The following is a 23,223-nucleotide window of genomic DNA, read 5'->3' on the forward strand; positions in this document are numbered from 1 at the left end:
TCATCTGTAGTTTGCTAAAGATCACGTGGACAAGCCAGAAGGCTATTGGAAAAATGTTTTGTGGACGGAGGAGACCAAAATAGAACTTTTTTTGGTTTAAATGAGAAGTGTTATGTTTGGAGAAAGGAAACTACTGCATTCCAACATAAGAATGTTATCCCATCTGTGAAACATGGTGGTGGTAGTATCATGGTTTGGGCCTGTTTTGCTGCATCTGGGCCAGGACGGCTTGCCATCATTGATGGAACAATGAATTCTGAATTATACCAGCGAATTCTAAAGGAAAATGTCAGGACATCTGTCCATGAACTGAATTTCAAGAGAAGGTGGGTCATGCAGCAAGACAACAACCCTAAGCACACAAGTTGTTCTACCAAAGAATGGTTAAAGAAGAATAAAGTTGATGTTTTGGAATGGCCAAGTCAAAGTCCTGACCTTAATCCAATCGAAATGTTGTGGAAGGACCTGAAGCGAGCAGTTCATGTGAGGAAACCCACCAACATCCTAGAGTTTAAGCTGTTCTGTACGGAGGAATGGGCTAAAATTCCTCCAAGCCAGTGTGCAGGACTGATCAACAGTTACCAGAAATGTTTAGTTGCAGTTATTGCTGCACAAGGGGGTCATATTTATGCAGAAATATAGAAAATTCTAAAGGGTTCACAAACTTTCAAGCATCACTGTATATTGAATTATTCCTTGGCTGCTGTTGTTGCTATATCTGATCAGTATTAGTTTGCTAATTTGTGTCAGCTATTTCAATAAATGGTACCTTTGGAGTAAACTGTGTCCTGTTTATTGCTACAACATTCACTGAGTGCCAACCTCTGCCAACAAGTATTCTAATTGACTTTGCCCATTTGGTTGTTATATGAATGTTCTAGATCTAGAGTAAACGTATTACATTAGAACTACAATACTCTCTAAAACTATAGCAGCATCACCACTAAGTTATTCCACTGATTTTAATAGTTTAGCTATAAACTATTAGACACTTGAATTAATAATTAATGAATTTATGAGACTGATCCCTTTTTACATGAGACTGACTCGATAAACCTATTGCACCTACACCCTTTTAAATTAGAATGCTTGTTTATTTCACGGAGATCAATGGGGCAGAGAAGGGGAGGTTGTTAATGCAGCAGACAATTTAAAAAGAAAATTAATGATAATTGTAGAAGCTTGTGTTGCATGTATTCACACAACCACTCCAATTAGTATAGCACATACAAATACAAAAAAGCATAAATGTTCCACGCAACAAAATGTCTACAGGATGGAATACATTTATTTATCAGTAATTAATAGAAAAGTACATTTATAAGGATTTGCATGTCAATTAACAAATTATCTGTATACCATGTTTTTTTCTCTCTTCTGTTTTCTATTTTTTTTTTATTTGGATGTTTCAGAAGTGTCCTACTTTTTTCTAATAATTTCTTTGTTCTGTACAGAACTGCAATATGCAATATGAGAAAATTAAGGACTTTAAGGCTCATGTCCGGAATTCTGGACATAAGCAGGTATGTTAGTGATGCATTGGAACATATTCACTGCATGTAATGTATTTGACACCCCATAGCTCCTTTTGTTAGTTTATTCAACCACTGATTAACCTCAGCTGCCATTCACATGCACATTTGCTCCGTATTAACACAGCAAATTAAACACTAATACTAAACCTAAAAATTTGAAATGTGATGAGCTTAAACAAAATTGTTTTTGTTTCTGTCCACAGGAAGTGACGAGACTTTTTCACACAGGTCATTTGTACTCCTTTCTTATTACATACTGTATGTGATTGTGTATGAATGTGTGTACTATGGGTTGACCTCACATGGGTACGACAGGATACTTTGATTTCTAGAATTGAATATCTTGAGTTGGTCCCAAAGCTGTGAACTTGAGATATAATGCGTGCACACAACATGCATTGCTCAAACACTTTATTAGGAACATCTGTATATTCATGTATTCTGCACATTCATATGCATATGGATGGCACAGTGGTGTAGTGGTTAAGTTTCGCCTCACAGTAAGAAAGTTCTGAGTTCGAGCCCAGCGCCCGACGGGGGCCCTTTCTGTGTGGAGTTTCCATGTTCTCCCTATGTCTGCATGGGTTTCCTCTGGGTGCTCCGGTTTCCCCCACAGTTCAAAGACATGCGGTTAGGTTAACGGGGCAGCCATGGCCTGAGGTTGGGCTGAAGTGCCCTTGAGCAATGTGTGTGTGTGTGTGTGTGTGTGTGTGTGTGTGTGTATATGTACAACCCCGATTCCAAAAAAGTTGGGACAAAGTACAAATTGTAAATAAAAATGGAATGCAATGATGTGGAAGTTTCAAAATTCCATATTTTATTCAGAATAGAACATAGATGACATATCAAATGTTTAAACTGAGAAAATGTATCATTTAAAGAGAAAAATTAGGTGATTTTTAAATTTCATGACAACAACACATCTCAAAAAAGTTGGGACAAGGCCATGTTTCCCACTGTGAGACATCCCCTTTTCTCTTTACAACAGTCTGTAAACGTCTGGGGACTGAGGAGACAAGTTGCTCAAGTTTAGGGATAGGAATGTTAACCCATTCTTGTCTAATGTAGGATTCTAGTTGCTCAACTGTCTTAGGTCTTTTTTGTCGTATCTTCCATTTTATGATGCGCCAAATGAAAGATCTGGACTGCAGGCTGGCCAGTTCAGTACCCGGACCCTTCTTCTACGCAGCCATGATGCTGTAATTGATGCAGTATGTGGTTTGGCATTGTCATGTTGGAAAATGCAAGGTCTTCCCTGAAAGAGACGTCGTCTGGATGGGAGCATATGTTGCTCTAGAACCTGGATATACCTTTCAGCATTGATGGTGTCTTTCCATATGTGTAGGCTGCCCATGCCACACGCACTAATGCAACCCCATACCATCAGAGATGCAGGCTTCTGAACTGAGTGCTGATAACAACTTGGGTCGTCCTTCTCCTCTTTAGTCCGAATGACACTGCGTCCCTGATTTCCATAAAGAACTTCAAATTTTGATTCGTCTGACCACAGAACAGTTTTCCACTTTGCCACAGTCCATTTTAAATGAGCCTTGGCCCAGAGAAGACGTCTGCACTTCTGGATCATGTTTAGATACGGCTTCTTCTTTGACCTATCAAGTTTTAGATGGCAACGGCGGATGGCACGGTGAATTGTGTTCACAGATTGTGATTTCCAATACAAAAGCATGCCTGTATGTGATGCAGTGCTGTCTAAAGGCCTCTGCATGCTTGTGCGACAAGGCTTTCGCAGATAGCTTTTCGCAGACGGTTGTAATTTATTGTTGAGCGGGGGAATAGGCGTGCGCGATGTTATTCACCGGCACAACGCAAGGGGGCGAGAAGTCGCTAGGAGTAGTTGGTGGGTGTGGTTAATGGAGTGTTTATCCGGTTACTAAATGACTAGAACTTTTTTATAATGACTAGAACTGGAGTCGTATAGATGTCTGTACTTCTTCACTTCCTCAATCAACCGCTCTTCATGCTGCTCCATCTTCGCTCGTGTTTTTAAAAATGCCGGTCGTGAAAACAAAACAAACCGGGAAAGTAGGGAAGCGGAAGTGCGTGTACAGCGGGTGGAGTGGACCAATCAGAGCCCTCTTGTCTGCGAGGCTTCTGCGGTGGTCACAATTTTTGGGAGGTGCGCGCAGAGCGTCTGCGAAGGTGGGGGGGCTACGCAGACACTGTCTGCGACACCGTCTGCGAGGACTGGGTTGTCAGCATAAATTGGCCTTAAGGGCCCGAAGATCACGGGCACCCAGTATGGTTTTCTGCTCTTGACCCTTACGCACAGAGATTCTTCCAGATTCTCTGAATCTTTTGATATTATGCACTGTAGATGATGATGATGATGATGATGATATGTTCAAACTCTTTGCAATTTTACACTGTCGAACTCCTTTCTGATATTGCTCCACTATTTGTCAGCGCAGAATTAGGGGGATTGGTGATCCTCTTCCCATCTTTACTTCTGAGAGCCGCTGCCACTCCAAGATGCTCTTTTTATACCCAGTCATGTTAATGACCTATTGCCAATTGACCTAATGAGTTGCAATTTGGTCCTCCAGCTGTTCCTTTTTTGTACCTTTAACTTTTCCAGCCTCTTATTGCCCCTGTCCCAACTTTTTTGAGATGTGTTGCTGTCATGAAATTTCAAATGAGCCAATATTTGGCATGAAATTTCAAAATGTCTCACTTTCGACATTTGATATGTTGTCTATGTTCTATTGTGAATACAATATCAGTTTTTGAGACTTGTAAATTTTTGCATTCCATTTTTATTTACAATTTGTACTTTGTCCCAACTTTTTTGGAATCGGGGTTGTGTGTGTGTGTGTGTGTGTGTGTGTGTGTGTGTGTGTGTGTGTGCATTCATTGCTCACTTGTGTGTGTGTGTGCATGTGTGTTCACTGCTTCAGATGGGTTAGATGCAGAAGTTAAATTTCACTGTGTGCTTGAGCCTACGTGTGACAAAGGCTTCTTGGCTTGGCTATTGATTAATTGGCAATCCTCATGCAATTGTCTAATCAGCCAATCGTACATGAAATCATGAAGATACAGTGCATGAAAGAACAGTGCATGAAATCATGAAGATATGGGCTAGTAGCTTTGGGTAATGTTCACATCAGAATGGGGGGGGTCTGTGATTTTGACCATGGCATGATTGTTGGTGCCAGATGGGTTTGAGGATTTCTAGAACAGCTGATCTCATGGGTTTTCATGCACAACAGTCTCTAGAAGTTTCTCAAAATGGTGCGATAAAGAAACCAACATTCAGTGAGTGGCAGTTCTGCAGACAGAAATGCGTTGCTGATGAGGGGTCAGTAGAAAATGGCCACGCTGGTTCGAGCTCACAAAGTAACTCGGATAAAGACGCTGTACAACTGCGGTGAGCGGAAAAGCATCTCAGAATGCACAGCAACTCCCTCAAACTGGAGACTGAACAAACATAGCCTGGTCTGATGAATCTCGATTTCTGTTGAGTCACAGATGGTGGGGTCAGAATTTCACACCAACAGCATGAATCCATGGAGCCAACCTGTCTTGTGTCAACAATCCAGGCCGGTGGAGGTGGTATAATGGTGTTGAGTGATTGGTATTAACAGGCCCAAAGTGTGCTAAGAAAACAATCACCACAGCCTATTTGAGTATTGTTGCTGACCATGTGCATCATTTTAAGGCTTCAAATTACCCATCTTCTAATGGCTACCTCCAGCATGATAATCCAGCATAACGCACCATGTCACAAAGCAAAAGTCGTTTCGATCTGGTTTCATGGACTTTCTTCAGGGGCCTTCCCAGTCACCAGATCCGAATCCAATAGAACACCTTTGGGATGTAGTAGAACAGGAGTCACTGCATGAATGTCCACCTGAAAAATCTGTAGGAAGTTCGTGATGCAGTCACGTCAATGTGGACTATAATCTCAAAGTAATGTTTCAAACATCTTGTGGAATCCATGCTATGAAGAATTGATGCTGTTTTGTGAGTAAAAAGAGACCCCATCCAGTATTATAGGATGTAAGTAGAGGCTGTTTGACATGTACCCGTAGCAGATGTTTCCTGTAACCATGGATGCTCAGCAAAAGGTTTAATGCAGTGAAAAATAATTTTTAACAAAGAGCAGATTTAATTTAAATGTAAACAATTTGAAGAATTATTTTGCTGCATTTATAGGCATTTAACCTATAAGAATAAGAATCTATGAGAGATTCTTGTATTAGATATTTGGATAATTGTCAAACCGGAGATGATTTTGGCATGGTATTGGGTCCCTGGTATTACGAGACTCCTCACCCCTTTTCAACCAACCAGGAACAGGTTCCATTCTTATTCATGTGCCAAGTTTTGAACTATGCAGAGCATTTCAAAATAAAATTGGAACCTGACAAGTTTCTCAGCTGGAACCAAAACATAGCTGTTTTTTCCAACGTGAACCATGACATCAGTGGGCATGTCATATTAGTTTGGAGAGGAAGCGGCGCGCAGCAATGGAGAATGCAGTAATGGTAATCAGTGCACTCTGCAATCTTGATACTACTGTTTACTGTTCTAGTGCAGTGTCCTCTGTTTAGGACTCCTCTTTGATTACAACGGTTCTGGTGAAAAAGTGAGCTGTTTCGCTAGCGGGCACCAAGGTTCAAAGAATCCTGAATGGAACTGGGTTAAAAATCCGTTCCCTGTTGGTTGAAAAGGGATACATTTGTATCAGAATTTCCATGACAAACTCCAGAATTTCTGGAGCCCTACAGCCTCACTTATGGACTTGATTATATTATGTTGATTGATTAAATGTTATATTGGGTTGGGTAAATACTTTCTTGTTGACCTTGAGCTCACCTCTGTTATTGCTAGACTTTTATAAAATTGGAGGGCAACTAGTTGGAATCTGAATTGTAGTTCTCCCAGTAATTTTTTGCTGACAAGTTCAACTTTGAGCAGGAAATCTAAAGTTATTTGAGGAAGAAATAGTTGCCATTTGATCTGTGATTCATGTTGAAAGTAATTGTAATATACTATCTTTTTCCCTCTATTCTCTTCTTTTTCTTTGTAGCTGTACATAAGGGACCAGGTAAGATTTGATGCTATATGCCGACGATGTACGGTGTATGTAATATCTTATGTGTAAATAAGTGTTGGTGTCTGTTATCAGTGTGACTAATTTCTTTTTATGTATTGTCATTTTATTTATTTGTCCCATAGTTTACTTCCCCATGTTTGTTTTCCTGGATTACTTGAGAAACCCAGACTGGGTTGATCCACTCATTGGTGAGTGTGCGTGTGTGTCTGTCAGTATTTTTAGTTTATCCACTAATGCAGTATAAAATTGTGTGCAGGGTTCGACATGGTGACACTGTTTATTACTCCTGAAAAATCTGGTGATTTTTACCTGTGCCATGTATGTGAGGAGCAGATAAACACTGGTGATGTTGTATTGCATCTGTGCTCTGTTCAACATTACCTCAGATACTTGGTGAGTGCCTGCTGTCAGTCAATCTAGATGCCATTTGTTTTAAATGAGAGATTCTGAAGTATATTTTATTATTTTTGTGGATCAGGCCTGCACTAATCCAGAGTTGCTGCGTTTTGCTTGGCTCAATGACTCCTTTTCTTACCTGCAGTCCAGTGCTATGAAAGAGTACACTACCAACGGTTCTGGTAACCTACGGGTAAAACCAACTTTATATAGATAAAGAACTGTTTTCTGTTGTTCTCTGCTTGGGAAGACACAGCATTTTGTGCATCTGTGTGCATGCACAGGTTTTCGAGCTGCCAAAGATGATACTGAGGAAGTGTATAGAACTGCCATATCATCAAGGTAATTTTGTGTGTTCATGATTGTTTACAATCTTTAATCCTTGTACCACTTTGGAATTCTCAAATCTGATTGATTGGTCAGAAAATGTTGATTATTGTGCTATAATAGTACAGCTGCAAAGGTACTGTTAACTGTAATGCAAATGCATGACCGTTTCTATAGTAACGGCTCATTCACAGGGACTTGTATAGAAGATGCAGAGCATAATCCAATTTAATTCCAATTAAAAAACTTTTATTTATTTATCAATCAAAATGTATAACTGCTCATATGACTACATAACCAGCTGCATCTTATTAACTTGAGGAAAAAGTGAAGGAAAAGGAGTATTTATAGCTTGTGTTGTGGACAATCCACATTACATGGAATTATAAAAGGATAAAAAGTTCATTCTTGAGTAAATAAAAGATGTAATTTTTGACCAGAAGCAGTTTTATAACAGGAAGTTAAAACACTTCACAATGTACTGCTATAAGAAAATAAACTTTGGGGTAGCATAAAACCACCCCATCATTGATTTATTTTCCTACAGCAGCATACTCCATCGTATATTATTCTGCATAATAAATGCAGTGACTAAATCAACAGATTTTCTATTCATTGGGCCCAAACCCCCCATTAGGCCATTCTTTTGTTGTGGCATCAAACTTGCTTCAGTGATGTGTTAGGTTTTGATCTGTCTGTCACAAAGGAATTGACAAAGTATTATCTAGGAATGTAGAGATTTTTCTCAGTTTACTGTAGGACAAACATGAGTATATATTCACATTCAAGAGTATGTTGTAGCTATGTGATTTGGATGATCATTTAATTGACGAAGCAAAGTTATCTCATGTGTATGGGTGTACGGTATATACAGCGCCCTCCACAATTATTGGCACCCCTCTTTAAGATGCGTTCTTTAGGCTTCTAATAAATTAATTTTTTTAAAAATAATATAGGACAACAATGCAAAAAAAGAGAAAAATCCAACGTTTAATTCAAGTGCATTTATTCAGTGGGGAAAAAAAAATCACACATTAAGAAATAATTCTTTTACATGAAATCATGTGTGCCACAGTTATTGGCACCCCTGATGTTAATACTTTGTACAACTCCCTTTTGCCAACAAGACAGCACTTAATCTTCTCCTATAACATTTCACAAGATGGGAGAATACAGAGAGAGGGATCTTCGACCATTCCTCTTTGCACAATCTCTCTAAATCATCCAGAGTCCTGGGTCCTCTCCTATGCATTCTCCTCTTCAGCTCACCCCACAGGTTTTCAATTGGGTTGAGGTCTGGGGACTGAGATGGCCATGGGAGGAGCTTGATTTTGTGTCTAGTGAACCATTTTTATGTAGATTTGGTCACATGTTTAGGGTCATTATCTTGCTGAAAAACCCAGTGACAACTCATCTTCAGCTTTCAGGCAGAGGCCACCAGATTTTGATTTAAAACGTCCTGGTATTTAAAAGAGTTCCTGATGCCATGCACCCTAACAAGGTTCCCAGGGCCTTTGGAAGAGAAACAGGCCCACAGCATCACGAATCCTCCCCCATACTTCACAGTGGGCATGAGGTGCTTTTCTGCATACTCATCTTTTGTGATGTATTAGAGTGTTTGTTGCCAAAAAGCTCTATCTTGGTCTCATCTGACCAAAGCATACGGTCCCAGTTGAGGTCCCAGTACCGCTTGGCGAACTCCAGACATTTACGTTTATACTTGTAAGTGAGAAAAGGCTTTTTCCGTGCATGCCTCCCAAACAGCTTGTTGGCATGTAGATGGCACCTGATGGTTGTTATGGAGACTTTGTGACCCCAAGATGCTACTCTTTGATGCAATTCTCTCACAGTGAGCTCTGGAGAACTTTTTACTTCTCTTACCATCCTCCTCACTGTGCGTGGTGGCAAGATAAACTTGCATCCTTGTCCAGGCTTGTTTGCCACTGTTCCAGTTGTTTTAAACTTCTTGATGATTCCTCTGACTGTAGATATGGGCAGGTGTAGGCGAGCGGCTATTTTCTTGTAGCCATTGCCTGACTTATGAAGGTTGACACACATCTGCCTTACTTGAATGGTGTGTTCTCTTGTCTTTCCCATGTTGAAGAGTGGATAAGAGAAATAGGCCTCTGTGTCACCATCATATTTATACCCCAGGGAAACAGGATATGATGAATTACTAATTAAAGGTTCCTAGATACTCTGATCAACTTTTTAAATTACAGTAGAAATGACAGAAATGCTTCAATTACATTTATTTTCTAGGAATTGTTATGGGTGCCAATAATTGTGGAACAGGTGATTTTTATGAAAAATAATTTTTTCTTAGTCAGGGATTTATTTATTTATTTTAAATTCACTTGAGTTAAAGGTTACATTTTTCGACAATTTTCAGTGTGAGATTATGCTTCTGCAATAAAAATTGAATTTATTTTAAGGCTTTTAACACATCTTAACCAGGGGTGCCAATAATTGTGGAGGGCGCTGTATAGTGTGTGTGTGTGTGTGTGTGTGTGTGTGTGTGTGTGTTTTATATAAAATTATATAACGTTAATGGGTGATGAAGCATGACATCACTGGTTTAAACTACATTACTCTATGAAGAGAGACATTATGTACCATTCCATCACCCATCAGGATCATAGTCTTATGAAAAGAAAAAGACATTACTAGTCAACATAACCTTCATTAAGCAGAGAGCAGAATGTGTGAACGAAGATAAATCTCAAGGATATAACTTAACCAAAATAAATACCAATCAGGACAACCTGTAGCAGTTCAAGCATGCCAAACATATGATAGAAATATGATAAAGAAATGCTGATTTCCAGGATCTCTAAGAACAAGAGTCATCAGGAGATGACATATTACCTCCAGCACTCACCTGAAACCCCACTCCAAATTTTCCTAAGTTGAATTGGTTGCCATGGAAATATGGAAAAAATAAAAATCACAGAAATCCCAAAATGTCAAAAGGCACAACTCCTCGAGTCACTTAACATAACTGCCAGGTTTTGTGAAAAAAAATCCTAATAGTTTGAGTTATGCTCCAGAAACTCTATTTACAGACGGATGGACAGAGCGCGATAGCTATATCCCCCTGCATTATATGCCGGGGGATAAAAAGCAGACGCCCTGACGTTTCTCAGTAATGGAATTATAAACTTCTGATCTAACAACTGTTTTTCATCTGTCCTCCTTAGTCATGTCAGTGTTTTCTGAAACGGACAAGCTAATGGAACGTATCCAAGGTTAGTCGTTTTCTTTCGCCTATTCTCATATGTCTGTGTATTTTTATAAATACTTGTAATGTTCTATTGTTTTAATCTATGTAATGTTTTGCTACCCAGCTGGTTTACCACAGAGGAAATCCATTCAGGAGTACATCGCTGACCCTGCCAGATCTCATCCATTATTGGGTATGACATGTTCGCATCCAGCAATGGTCAAGGATAAGTTTTGGTGCCCTGACGTATTGACTGGGATGTAATTTTCTATAATGAGAATGAAGAGGAGCAATAATGTGTGCCGAGAGCGAGAGCAGAAGAGTGTAGAATACAATTTTGAGTTATTTTTAATGCAGAACAAAAGCAGGTAAAAACCATGCGAGTCAGAAGAGAATCAAAAGCTCATCATCTACAGTGAAATTTTGTATCATATATGTGCATCCGTGTGTGTGTGTGTGTGTGTGTGTGTGTGTGTGTGTAATAAAATTTTTTTTATTATATTTCATTAATTCATTCATTCATTATCTGTAGCCACTTATCCTGTACAGGGTGTCAAGCAAGCTGGAGCCTATCCCAGCTGACTATGGGTGAAAGGCAGGGTACACCCTGGACAAATTGCCAGGTCATTGCAGGGCTGACAGATAGAGAGAAACAACCATTCACACTCACATTCACACCTACGGTCAATTTAGAGCCACCACTTAGCCTAACCTGCATGTCTTTGGACTGTGGGGGAAACCGGAGCACCCGGAGGAAACCCACGCAGAGACGGGGGGGGGGACATGCAAACTCCACACAGAAAGGCCCTCGCCGGCTGTGTGGTTTTTTTTATGTGTATATATATATATATATAAAACATAAAATGTGTGTGTGTGTGTGTGTGTACGTGTATACCCCTGCAGCCCAGCTGGGCTGTTCCCTTTTGGACTTTGAAAATGGCATAGGGGCAGAATGATATAAGGAAGGTGTATATAATAGTAAATCAGTAACTGGTTATGAATGAATGAACCCTTTATTGTCACTGTTACCAGTGAAATTGACCATCAACCTGTCCTTACAGAGGGGGAACAGGACATGAAGACAGGGATAAAAGAAAAAGAAACACAGTAGTAACATGAAGAAAAAAGAACACCCCCCACTATGCTCCTATCAGGAGTACAGTGTGGGAGCATTTAAAAACCTCTGCACATAAGCACACAATAACACAAGTGCACTTTAAAACATGGGACTTGGGGGGGGGGGGGAAGTGGGGAAGGAGGGGGCAATCAGGGGTGGGGGGGTAAGGGGATAGGAGGGGAGGGAAGGAGGTAGAGGTAACCCAGCGCAAGCAAGCAGCCGTCCACTCCTGCAGCCATGCAAACGGCGCTGGTCACGCACCCGCTTGTCACACTGGGGGTGAAAAACGGCGACCGCGGAAAATTTGGGAAGGAATGCGAAGAGCGAGAGTGTCTCCCAGCAGTGACCTTCTGGGGGAAATGTTGCCCTAGCAAAGGCCTTGATCAAGGCCAGTGCTGTTCAGGGAGTCGAATGTCGATAAGATAGAGATTGTTTGGTCTTTTGAACAAACAGTCTTTACACGTCCATATCTGTCCATTTCGTCCATTCTGTTCAATTCAATTCAATTTGGTCTCCAAAATACATATTCTTTGCAAAGCTGAAAGCTGCTCCGAGATGACAACCATTTTGTGGTTAAAGTTCTGAATTTCCACAGTCCGGGTGCCAACAGCTTTGCCCACCACTCCAATCATATCGGGCAGCTTTGTGGGGCTTTGAACAGCTGTCACCGTTGTCTGATTTCCTCGATATACCAGGGCAATGCCTAATCCAATCAGCAAAAGTCCTGTAATCATGGTTCCGAATAGGTAGATATCTTCAATGTCCTCCACAGACATTCCGGCAGGACAGGTGGGTTCCCCCGAACCCAGAAACTGTGTCAATTTCGTTAGGAGACCAGTTTATCAAATCCATGCTTTTTTAGTTTAGAAATTCAATGCGGAGAGAGTCTCTCAAAAAAAAAAAAGTATAGGCAGACGAGATGAAACAAAAGCACAAGCAGGAAAAAAAAAGGAGAGGAGAGGAGATGCGACTGCCTTCCGTGAGAGCACAGAGGAAGAAAAAAAAAGTTAAGGTCTATAGCTATATAAAGTGATTTTACTGGTAGTTTCCTTTATATAGTCGTATACATTAAATTCCCTGAGCATTTATAGCGGTTTTGGACCTAATCTTTGACTAGGTGACCTTGTGTCCCTCATGGCTTACTCATGACTTCAGAGTGAGTAATTCACTTCACTGACCGAGGAGAAGTGTAGTGCTGTGGTCTGGGTATGCTGGTCCAAGATAGTGCTATGGGCCCCTCTCATATTTTGGACAGGACGATCTTGTTCTGAATGCATAAAGAGGAAGGAGGTGTATGCAGAGAACTTTGACTAATTGTGCGTAGCAGTCTAGATCTTCAAGATGTTTCTGTCTTGGATTAATGCCATTGCTATCTTTTCTTTTCCCAGGCCTGAACCTACTGCTTGAGTACTCTTGTCCAAAGAACGAGAGATATTGTGGGTATCTTTGTATTCTGTGCAAGGAGAAACTTTCAGCTAGTCAGACCATCTCCCACTGCATCAGCTTTGATCATGTTTACTTGTATCTGGTGAGTTCTTCTTCGGTGAAAAGCAAACCTGGAATGGGCTTTTATTTAGTGTTTAGTTTAGCACTGACAACATTACTGAAACTTTTTTTTTTTGCTCTGCTGAAATTTAATTTGTGTATATATTCTATATACATCAACCATGACACATTTTTCAACATCCTTACTCGTGAGGAAATCGATTAATTGTTTTGATAAATTTGGGTACTTTTTTGGTTTGTGAATGTGTCTATATATAATAAAACGAAAATCACACGTTGGCTTGAAGATATGAAGTTTATCTTCTCTTGTTGAAAAACTTGCATTTTTCATACAAAATACATTGCACATATGAGTGACATATTTAAATAATACTGGCTGGCAGTGAGTGGTATATCCGATATATTCCATTTAGTTAGCATGATATTGAACGAGTCAAAGATTCATTCAGTTTCATGCTAGCTGAATGGAATATATCTGATATACCACTAAAAAAGGCCATTATAATAATAATAATAATAATAATAGGCAAGGCAAGTTTATTTATATAGCGCATTTCATACACAGTGGCAGTTCAATGTGCTTTACAGAGGTAAAAGCAAAACAGTAAACAATAGAAAATAAAATTACATAAAATAAAGGGGGAAGAAGAAAGTTCAGTAAAAACAGCAGAATAAAATGGAATAAAAGTTAAGTAAAGTTTAAGACATGCAAAGACTGTAAAAGTTAAGTAAAGTTTAAAACATGTAAAGATGATGATATTTATCAATTAGCAGAAGGTATCTGAAAACAGCCTGGTCTTTAATCTAGATTTGAAGCTGCCAACAGCAGGAGCATTTTTAATGTCCTCTGGGAGTTGGCTCCATAGCTGTACTGCATAGTAGCTAAAAGCTGCTTCACCACACTTTGTTTTAACAACAAGTTTTACCAGTAAATTTTGCTGCTGCGATCTGGTAGATCTGATTGGGTTAGGCCGCTGCAACATATCAGAGAGGTAATTGGGCCCTGTACCATTTAGAGATTTGTACACCAGCAGCAGTGCTTTAAAGTCAATTCTGTAGCTTACTGGAAGCCAGTGAAGGGACCTTAGAATTGGAGTAATGTGCTCTGTTCTTTTTGTTCGTGTGAGAACCCCAGCTGAAGTCGTTTGATGGTCTTTTTTGGCAGGCCTGTGAAAAGGCCATTGCAGTAGTCAACCCTACTAGAGATGAAGGCATGTATAAGTTTTTCCAGATCATTTTTTGACACAAGTCCTCTTAGTTTGGAAATGATTTTTAGGTGATAAAATGCCGATTTAGTGATTGCTTTCATGTGACTGTCAAAGTTTAGCTTGCTGTCAATGAAAACACCAAGATTTTTAACCATATCTTTTGTTTTAATCCCCTTTGTGTCAAGAATAGCGGTAATCCTGAGTCTTTCATCTTTTTTCCCCAAATAGAATTACTTCTGTTTTATCTGTGTTCAGCTAGAGAAAATTTTGTGACATCCAGTTGTTGATTTGGTCGATACACTGGTAGAGACATTCAAGGGGGGCATAATCATTAGGTGATAGAGCAAAATAAATTTGGGTGTCATCTGCATAGCAGTGATACAAAACTGAGTTGTTCTTGATAATTTGTCCAAGTGGGAGCATATAAAGGTTGAATAGCAATGGTCCAAGGATCGACCCCTGGGGGACACCACAGGTCAAGGACATTGATGTTGAGGTACAATTTCCCATGGTAACAAAGAAGCTTCTATCTTTTAAGTATGATTTTAACCAATTGATAACTTTACCAGTCAACCCAACCCAGTGTTCAAGTCGATATAGCAGTATGTTGTGATCAACAGTATCAAAAGCTGCACTGAGGTCCAGTAACACCAGGACCGATGTTGTGCCTGCATCAGTATTAAGACGTATGTCATTTATAACTTTAATCAGCGCTGTTTCAGTGCTATGATTGGCACAAAATCCTGACTGAAAGTTATCAAAACAGCTGTTTGATATCAAGAAGGCAGTTAATTGATTGAAGACAATTTTTTCAAGGATTTTCCCGATGAATGGTAGATTTGATATTGGCCTGTAGTTGTTCAATACTGAAGCATCTAGATTATTCTTTTTAAGTAGGGGCTTTACAACGGCTTTTTTCAGGGACTCAGGAAAAATGCCAGTCTCTAGGGATGTATTTATGATCTGAAGCACATCTGTAATTATAAGGTGAAGAACAGACTTAAAGTTGGTGGGCAGAATGTCCAATTCAGATGTTGAGGAACTGAGATTTTGTACAGTTTTTTCAAGAGTCTCAATCAATCAGACAAAATTCTGACATTGTGTTGAAATTGTCTGTCTTTGTCACTGGTGATTGCAGCTTTTCAGTTATTTGCAACTGAGATATATTATGAGCAATATTCTGCCGTATTTTATCAATTTTACCTTTGAAGAAGTATGCAAACTCATTGCATTTATTAACTGAGAGAAGTTCAGGTGCTAATTGTGGTGGGGGATTAGTTAGCTTCTCTACTGTTGAAAATAGCACATGGGCATTGTTCATATTCCTGTTGATGATGTTGGAGAAGAAAGACTGTCTTGCTTTACCAATTTCATAATTATATTTACAAAGCATCTCTTTATGGATTTGATAATGGATGTGAAGTTTAGATTTGCGCCATTCTCTCTCAGTCTTTCTACATTCTCTCTTTAGCAATTTAACAGCTGGGTATTGCTTCCATGGTGCTTTCTGCTTGTCATTGACACTTTTGATTTTGAATGGAGCAATATCATCCATAATTTGGGTCATATTTATATAAAAAATTTCCAGTAAGTCATCTACAGAGTCTGACATTTTAGTTGAGATCGAGAGAGAGCTTGCTCAAAGAGAACACGTGTTGTCGTTTATGACTCTCCTACCCATAGTCGTTGAGCTGTTCTGAATGTGAGGGGACATAGAAACATCAGAGAAAACACAGAAATGATCAGATAAGGCCAGGTCAACAACAGTAGTAGAAACAATAAGACCCTTTGTGATAACGAGGTCAAGGGTATGACCACGAGAGTGGGTCGGCCTCTGTACATGTTGTACTAGGTTGAAGTTGTCAATAAGTGCAAGTAGTTCTCTGGCATAAGTGTTTAAAGGATTATCTACATGCAAGTTAAAATCCCCAGATATAATAAGACAGTCAAACTCTAAGCAAATGACTGACAACAGTTCACCAAACTCTTCCAGAAAAACTTTGGCTGAATGTCTCGGAGGCCTGTAAATAGTTAATAATAATATGTTAGGAGAGCATGTAACAAGTGCACATAAGTGTTCAAAGGATGTAAAATCACCAAGTGAGGACTGTTTACATTGAAAAGAGGCTTTGAATATATTTGCAATCCCTCCACCTTTCTCATGTCGGGTAGCACTCATGAAATTAAAATTTGGGGGGGGGCTGCTTCAATAAGGGTGGTAGCAGTCTTTGCTTGATCCAGCCATGTTTCAGTTAGAAGCAAAAAATCAAGATTGTGTTTGCAAATAAGATCGTTAATTAAAAATGACTTGTTTGAAAGTGATCTAATGTTCAGAAGAGCTAGCTTTACAGAAAGTCTAGAAGTAATATCTACTTGGGTACTCTGATGTTGTTTTGAAACAGGAAGGAGACTAGACTGGTTTATCCCCTGGGTTAAATATGCTCTGTTTTCTATTTCTTATCAACACAGGAATAGAGAATGGCATAGGCATACTGGGTCCCAGCTTGTTTTCAAAACTACACCCAATGCAGGGACCCACAGCACATCATACAAGACTCTGTGTATGTTCCATGAGGTTGGGAGGGGGAAGGATTGGAGATGTCATGTATTTTTTTTTTAGATGGTGAAAAAGATTGGTAGCCAGCTGAAAGTCCTGGGCGAACACAGTTCAGTCTGTTGGTTGATTTTCGATGAACTGGGTACACTGCTTGTCGTGAATGATTTGGGCTGGAAAAAGAAAGTGCAGCCATTGGCAGCAATCTCTGCATACTTTTAGGGAAATCCATGCAGGGGGGAGACGGAGATGGTACAACAAAGTCAGAAGAGCGAGACTGAGATTGGGACTTTGGTGAGGTCTTTGTGAGTGTCTCCATGACTGTCTCCCTGACAGTCTCTGTGATACTTGCATGGGGTCGAGATGTGGATGATGCAGCCTTGGCATGATTGTCTTTGGTCAGGTCCTCAATCTGGATGGGCGATGCAGATATCTGTGGCTGCCCATTGTTAACAACATGCTCACATTCTCCATGTGATTGTTGATGTCCTTGGCAGTCTGCCCCAAATGGTTCTTGGCAGTCTGCCCCAGATGGCTGTGTGTCCTTGTTGAAGCATCACTGCTGTGCTTGCATGGATGGTTGTTTTGACTTTGCAGAAGTTTTGTTGATATCTGTAACTGGGTCAGTCTGTGAGCACTTATCAGCAGTTCTGCTCAATGTTGGCTGAGAAAAGAATGCATGCTGGAGAGAGAGGCTGTAGTGATCAGCTAAAACTTTGGTCTCAATCCGGCTGAGTTCAGTGCTATTTGGCTTGAAGAATTCTCTGCGATTCCAGAAAAGGTTAAAATTGTCTATGAAGTTCATACCAAATAAAAAACAAGTTTTTCCAAGCCAGGTGTTAAGACTGAAGAGTCTAGTAAATGCAAAGCTTCCCCTTGCAGGGAGTGGGCCACTGATGAGATTGTATTCCAGTCTTATAGAGATCAGAAAAAAGTTTTCTGAAATCATCTTGGACAAACAGCTGTTTTCTGAAAACATCATTTGCTCCCACATGCACAACAATACGTTTGATGGTTTTATGCTCGGACATGAGTTTCAAAATGCTGTCTTTGGTGTCAGAGATGGATGCATTTGGAAGGCAGCAAATAATCATCCCATGTCCTTTTAAATGTCTTACAGTGGAATCACCAAGAACAAGGGTTGTGGGATCAGGTGGTATTACAAGCTGCTTTTTGCCTCTTCCCACAGCTCTTCGGTTGTGGTGCGATCTCTTTCTATGATGTGCTTGTCCGCCTGAAAATTCCGCTTCCACATCCCTGAGGCATTCAAATTTGTTCTGAAGCCTTATGGGCTGTGGATTTTCCATAGGACTGTAAATCCTATTGTAGTTTGTAGACCTGGCTCTATTTCTAATAGCATGGCTGTGGAGCATGGGTTGCATAGTATCAGAACGAACTGATGTTGAGGTAATTACTCTTCTGTTTTTATTTTTGGGCCTGCCACCCATCATGTGCCAGTTTTCTGTACTCACATTTTGCTCTGTTAGATCGATGTATTCATCCACTCGATCTGCAATGCCGTCGGGGTGCAATCTCTGCATTCTCAGCCACTGTTTCTGTACTCCTTTCCTGAGATATCGCTCTTAGTTCGTCTGTCTTTGGCAGGGCATCAATCTTTGATTCCAGGATAGAAATCCTCTGTTCTAGTTCTGTGCATTTTCTACAGGATCTCCTGGATTTTTTGCCTCCAGGCATTTTGTTTTAAAAGCTAACTTATCTTGTAAAGGTGAAAAATAAAATGAAGAAATAGTGGAAATTAAGTGAAAAAGTAAAATAAAATAAAGATCAAGCAGGAGCAAAGCAAAGAAGCGTTCTACTCGCTTGAGTAGGCGGAGCAAAAAAGAATAATAAATAAATAATAATTAAAAAAAATAATATACACATTCGCGTCTTTCTCTTTCAAAATTCTCTCAAAATCTTCCATATTTAATGATGCAAACCTGGTGGCCATGTTTGTTTACAAATTGTTTTAGTTGCTTGCTAGTATGGAAGTTTTATGTGTAATACGTATCTTGTGGTATTTTCAATTCACTGCAACAGTTTACTGTGGCGCCGCCGGGAACAAGGAAATGATTGTGCGCATGCACAGCAGAAAACTTTCTCACTGAATATTTGCATCAGCTCCGAGGTGTGATGTCGTGTCTTGACAACCATGCAGTATCAAATCATATACAATGCTCATTCTCTGTTGGGTACAGTGATGCAATATGCTAACAATATTGCATGCTATCAAACCAAATGAATGAAACCCGCTAGAAAGGAATATAATACGTTTTTATTCCATCGAAAAAGTGTCGTGTGTATAATAATTCCCGATATTTCACTCCAATGATGTCACTCCCGATGTTTTTTCCACCGACTTGATGTGTGTTGTCAAAATGGCGAACCAGTTCAAAATTACAACCCCGATTCCAAAAAAGTTGGGACAAAGTACAAATTAATTGTAAATAAAAATGGAATGCAATGATGTGGAAGTTTCAAAATTCCATATTTTATTCAGAATAGAACATAGATGACATATCAAATGTTTAAACTGAGAAAATGTATCATTTAAAGAGAAAAATTAGGTGATTTTTAAATTTCATGACAACACATCTCAAAAAAGTTGGGACAAGGCCATGTTTACCACTGTGAGACATCCCCTTTTCTCTTTACAACAGTCTGTAAACGTCTGGGGACTGAGGAGACAAGTTGCTCAAGTTTAGGGATAGGAATGTTAACCCATTCTTGTCTAATGTAGGATTCTAGTTGCTCAACTGTCTTGGGTCTTTTTTGTCGTACCTTCTGTTTTATGATGCGCCAAATGTTTTCTATGGGTGAAAGATCTGGACTGCAGGCTGGCCAGTTCAGTACCCGGACCCTTTTTCTACACAGCCATGATGCTGTAAATTGATGCAGTATGTGGTTTGGCATTGTCATGTTGGAAAATGCAAGGTCTTCCCTGAAAGAGACATCGTCTGGATGGGAGCATATGTTGCTCTAGAACCTGGATATACCTTTCAGCATTGATGGTGTCTTTCCAGATGTGTAAGCTGCCCGTGCCACATGCACTAATGCAACCCCATACCATCAGAGATGCAGGCTTCTGAACTGAGCGCTGATAACAACTTGGGTCGTCCTTCTCCTCTTTAGTCCGAATGACACGGCGTCCCTGATTTCCATAAAGAACTTCAAATTTTGATTCGTCTGACCACAGAACAGTTTTCCACTTTGCCACGGTCAATTTTAAATGAGCCTTGGCCCAGAGAAGACGTCTGCACTTCTGGATCATGTTTAGATACGGCTTCTTCTTTGAACTATAGAGTTTTAGCTGGCAACGGCGGATGGCACGGTGAATTGTGTTCACAGATAATGTTCTCTGGAAATATTCCTGAGCCCAATTTGTGATTTCCAATACAGAAGCATGCCTGTATGTGATACAGTGCCATCTAAGGGCCCGAAGATCACGGGCACCCAGTATGGTTTTCCGGCCTTGACCCTTACACACAGAGATTCTTCCAGGTTCTCTGAATCTTTTGATGATATTATGCACTGTAGATGACGATATGTTCAAACTCTTTGCAATTTTACACTGTCGAACTCCTTTCTGATATTGCTCCACTATGGCCAAGTTTACATTAGACCGTATCTGTCTCGTTTTCTTCGCGGATGAACTGTCTGTTTACATTAAAACGCCTGGAAACGCCGGGAAACGGGAATCTGCCAGGGTCCACGTATTCAATCCAAATCGTGTCTGGTCCGGTGCTGTGTAAACATTGAGAATACGCGGATACGCTGTGCTGAGCTCTAGCTGGCGTCGTCATTGGACAACGTCACTGTGACATCCACCTTCCTGATTCGCTGGCGTTGGTCATGTGACGCGACTGCTGAAAAACGGCGCGGACTTCCGCCTTGTATCACCTTTCATTAAAGAGTATAAAAGTATGAAAATACTGCAAATACTGATGCAAATACTGCCCATTGTGTAGTTATGATTGTCTTTAGGCTTGCCATCCTTCCACTTGCAAGTGGTAAGTGACGCGCATGCCCGACATGCACTGAGATCACACACACAGCGGCTCAGTCCCAAATCACTGCTCGTGCGCTATACTCGCACGCTCTGTGAGCTGCGCAGGGCCGGAGTGCGCACCCTCCAGAGGGCACTCGCTGTTCAGGGCGGAGTGATTTGGAGCGCAGGATGCCTGCGGAGCCGAGCGTATCCGTGTATTGGCGTTGCTATGTGCATGCGAATCGTGTATTGGCGTTGCTGTGTGCACACTAATCGTTTTAAAAACGTTAATCTGATGATCCGCTGATACGGTCTAATGTAAACCCCACCTATTTGTCTGCGCAGAATTAGGGGGATTGGTGATCCTCTTCCCATCTTTACTTCTTAGAGCCGCTGCCACTCCAAGATGCTCTTTTTATACCCAGTCATGTTAATGACCTATTGCCAACTGACCTAATGAGTTGCAATTTGGTCCTCCAGCTGTTCCTTTTTTGTACCTTTAACTTTCCCAGCCTCTTATTGCCCCTGTCCCAACTTTTTTGAGATGTGTTGCTGTCATGGAATTTCAAAATGTCTCACTTTCGACATTTTTTTTCACAATTTATTTATTGATTTTCCATATTAACGAACATACATTCACAAACACAACAATACAACACTCAAAAACAGAAACCCCTCAAACCCCCCACCCACACTCCAATAGGATCTACGGTAAATAAAGGGGTCATAAAGGTGGTGGCCTCAGGCCTTGTCCAGGCATTTGAATATTTAAGTTGTTCATGAAGATTAGGAAAGCAGACCACATCTTGTAAAAGTCTTCAACTTTTCCTCTTGCCATGTAGGTCAGTTTTTCCAGTGCCAAATTAGATGACAGTTCTGTAATCCATTGATCAGAGGTAGGTCCCTGAATCTCCTTCCATCTTAAGGCAATTACATGTTTAGCTTGTAACAGACAGAAATTAATTAGTTTACGTTCCTTTACAGTGGCTGGGAAATCTTCAGGATATATGTGCAACAAGCATATCTTAGCTTCAACTGGAATAACCCTTTCTGTCAGCTTAGAGATTAAGTCAAGAACCTCTTTCCAGAATACTTGCAGTTTTGTACAGCTCCACATACAATGTAGCAGGGTATCAACTTCGTCCATACATTTGATGCAGCAGTCAGGAATATTTGGATCAAAGTGGTGCAATTTAACAGGAGTGATATAAGTCCTAAGCAACCATTTATACTGTAGGAGTTTGCATCTTGTATTTATAGTTTGAGTTTGGGCCAGAAGACATGCCTCCTCCCAGTCCTCTACACTGATGTCTGTCTGAAGATCATTTTCCCATGCAGGTAGATAAGAAAGAGAGTTTTCTTTAGAAGCTGCTAATAGCAAACCATAAAAGACGGATATTTGACCCCTGCCATGTAAGTGGTTTACCATGGATTGTTCAATGGCGGATAATTAGGGTTCTGAGGTGGTTTTAATTTGGGAGTATATAAAGCTTCTTAATTGCATGTACTAAGTGATGTTTCCCAGGTAGGTCAAATTTATCCTTTAATTGTGCGAATGACATAAGGGTACCTTCTTCATAAAGATCCTTTATTTTGCTTAGGTTCCTAGCTTTGTTAAAAATAAAACGATATCATCCGCAAAAAGAGACAAACGGTGTTCTGTCTTACCAATAGTCATGCCTGTAATGTCAGATGACTGACGGATTGCCATGGCCAAAGGTTCGACAGCAAATAAAAATAATAGAGGGCTCATTGGACAGCCTTGGCGCGTAGATCTACTGAGATTAAAAGGTTTAGAAATTTGGTTATTGGTCGCAACTTCTGCTACCGGATCAGTATATAATAATTGAATCCATTTAAGATATTTTTCCCCAAAACCAAATCTTTTTAAGAGGTCAAATAGGTAGCTCCATTCGATCCTGTCAAACGCCTTTTCCGCATCTAATGACAGGATCGCATGATCTCTGGCATTTTGTTTGGCATATAGAACATTTAGCAGCCTACGTGTGTTGTGAAAAGCTTGTCTGCCCAGTACAAATCCATTCTGGTCATTGGCGATCAGGTTGGGTATTAGTGATTTCTATCCACCTGGCCAGAGCCTTACATAGTATCTTGGTATCACAAGACATTAAAGATATGGGTCGATACGATGTTCTGTCTAAGGGACATTTGTCTGGCTTTAAAAGGAGTGAAATTACAGCAGCTCTTAAAGATGGGGGCAAAATTCCTTTTTCATATGACTCATTAAACACCTCTAAGAGATGAGGTAACAATTTTCCTGCAAATGTTTTA

General features: G+C 40.2%; 1 protein-coding gene across 5 annotated transcripts in view; it reads left to right on the forward strand.

The window, feature by feature from the left end:
• The window catches only part of si:ch211-199g17.2 (uncharacterized), a 184,122-nt gene that overhangs the window by 47,794 nt on the left and 113,105 nt on the right, over nt 1-23,223 (forward strand). For 4 of the 5 annotated variants that reach the window (XM_060942929.1, XM_060942931.1, XM_060942933.1 and 1 more), the window contains exons 3-12: nt 1,455-1,523; nt 1,739-1,763; nt 6,586-6,603; nt 6,735-6,800; nt 6,869-7,005; nt 7,091-7,201; nt 7,293-7,350; nt 10,536-10,583; nt 10,683-10,751; nt 13,064-13,203. In XM_060942929.1, the coding sequence (XP_060798912.1) occupies nt 1,455-1,523; nt 1,739-1,763; nt 6,586-6,603; nt 6,735-6,800; nt 6,869-7,005; nt 7,091-7,201; nt 7,293-7,350; nt 10,536-10,583; nt 10,683-10,751; nt 13,064-13,203 (741 nt within the window). Of the gene's footprint in view, nt 1-1,454; nt 1,524-1,738; nt 1,764-6,585; nt 6,604-6,734; nt 6,801-6,851; nt 7,006-7,090; nt 7,202-7,292; nt 7,351-10,535; nt 10,584-10,682; nt 10,752-13,063; nt 13,204-23,223 lie in introns of those variants that run through there. The other variant, XM_060942932.1, reaches the window with a different exon arrangement.

This window comes from Neoarius graeffei, chromosome 16 (genome assembly GCF_027579695.1).
Source record: "Neoarius graeffei isolate fNeoGra1 chromosome 16, fNeoGra1.pri, whole genome shotgun sequence".
In the NCBI taxonomy this organism is placed as follows: domain Eukaryota; kingdom Metazoa; phylum Chordata; class Actinopteri; order Siluriformes; family Ariidae; genus Neoarius; species Neoarius graeffei.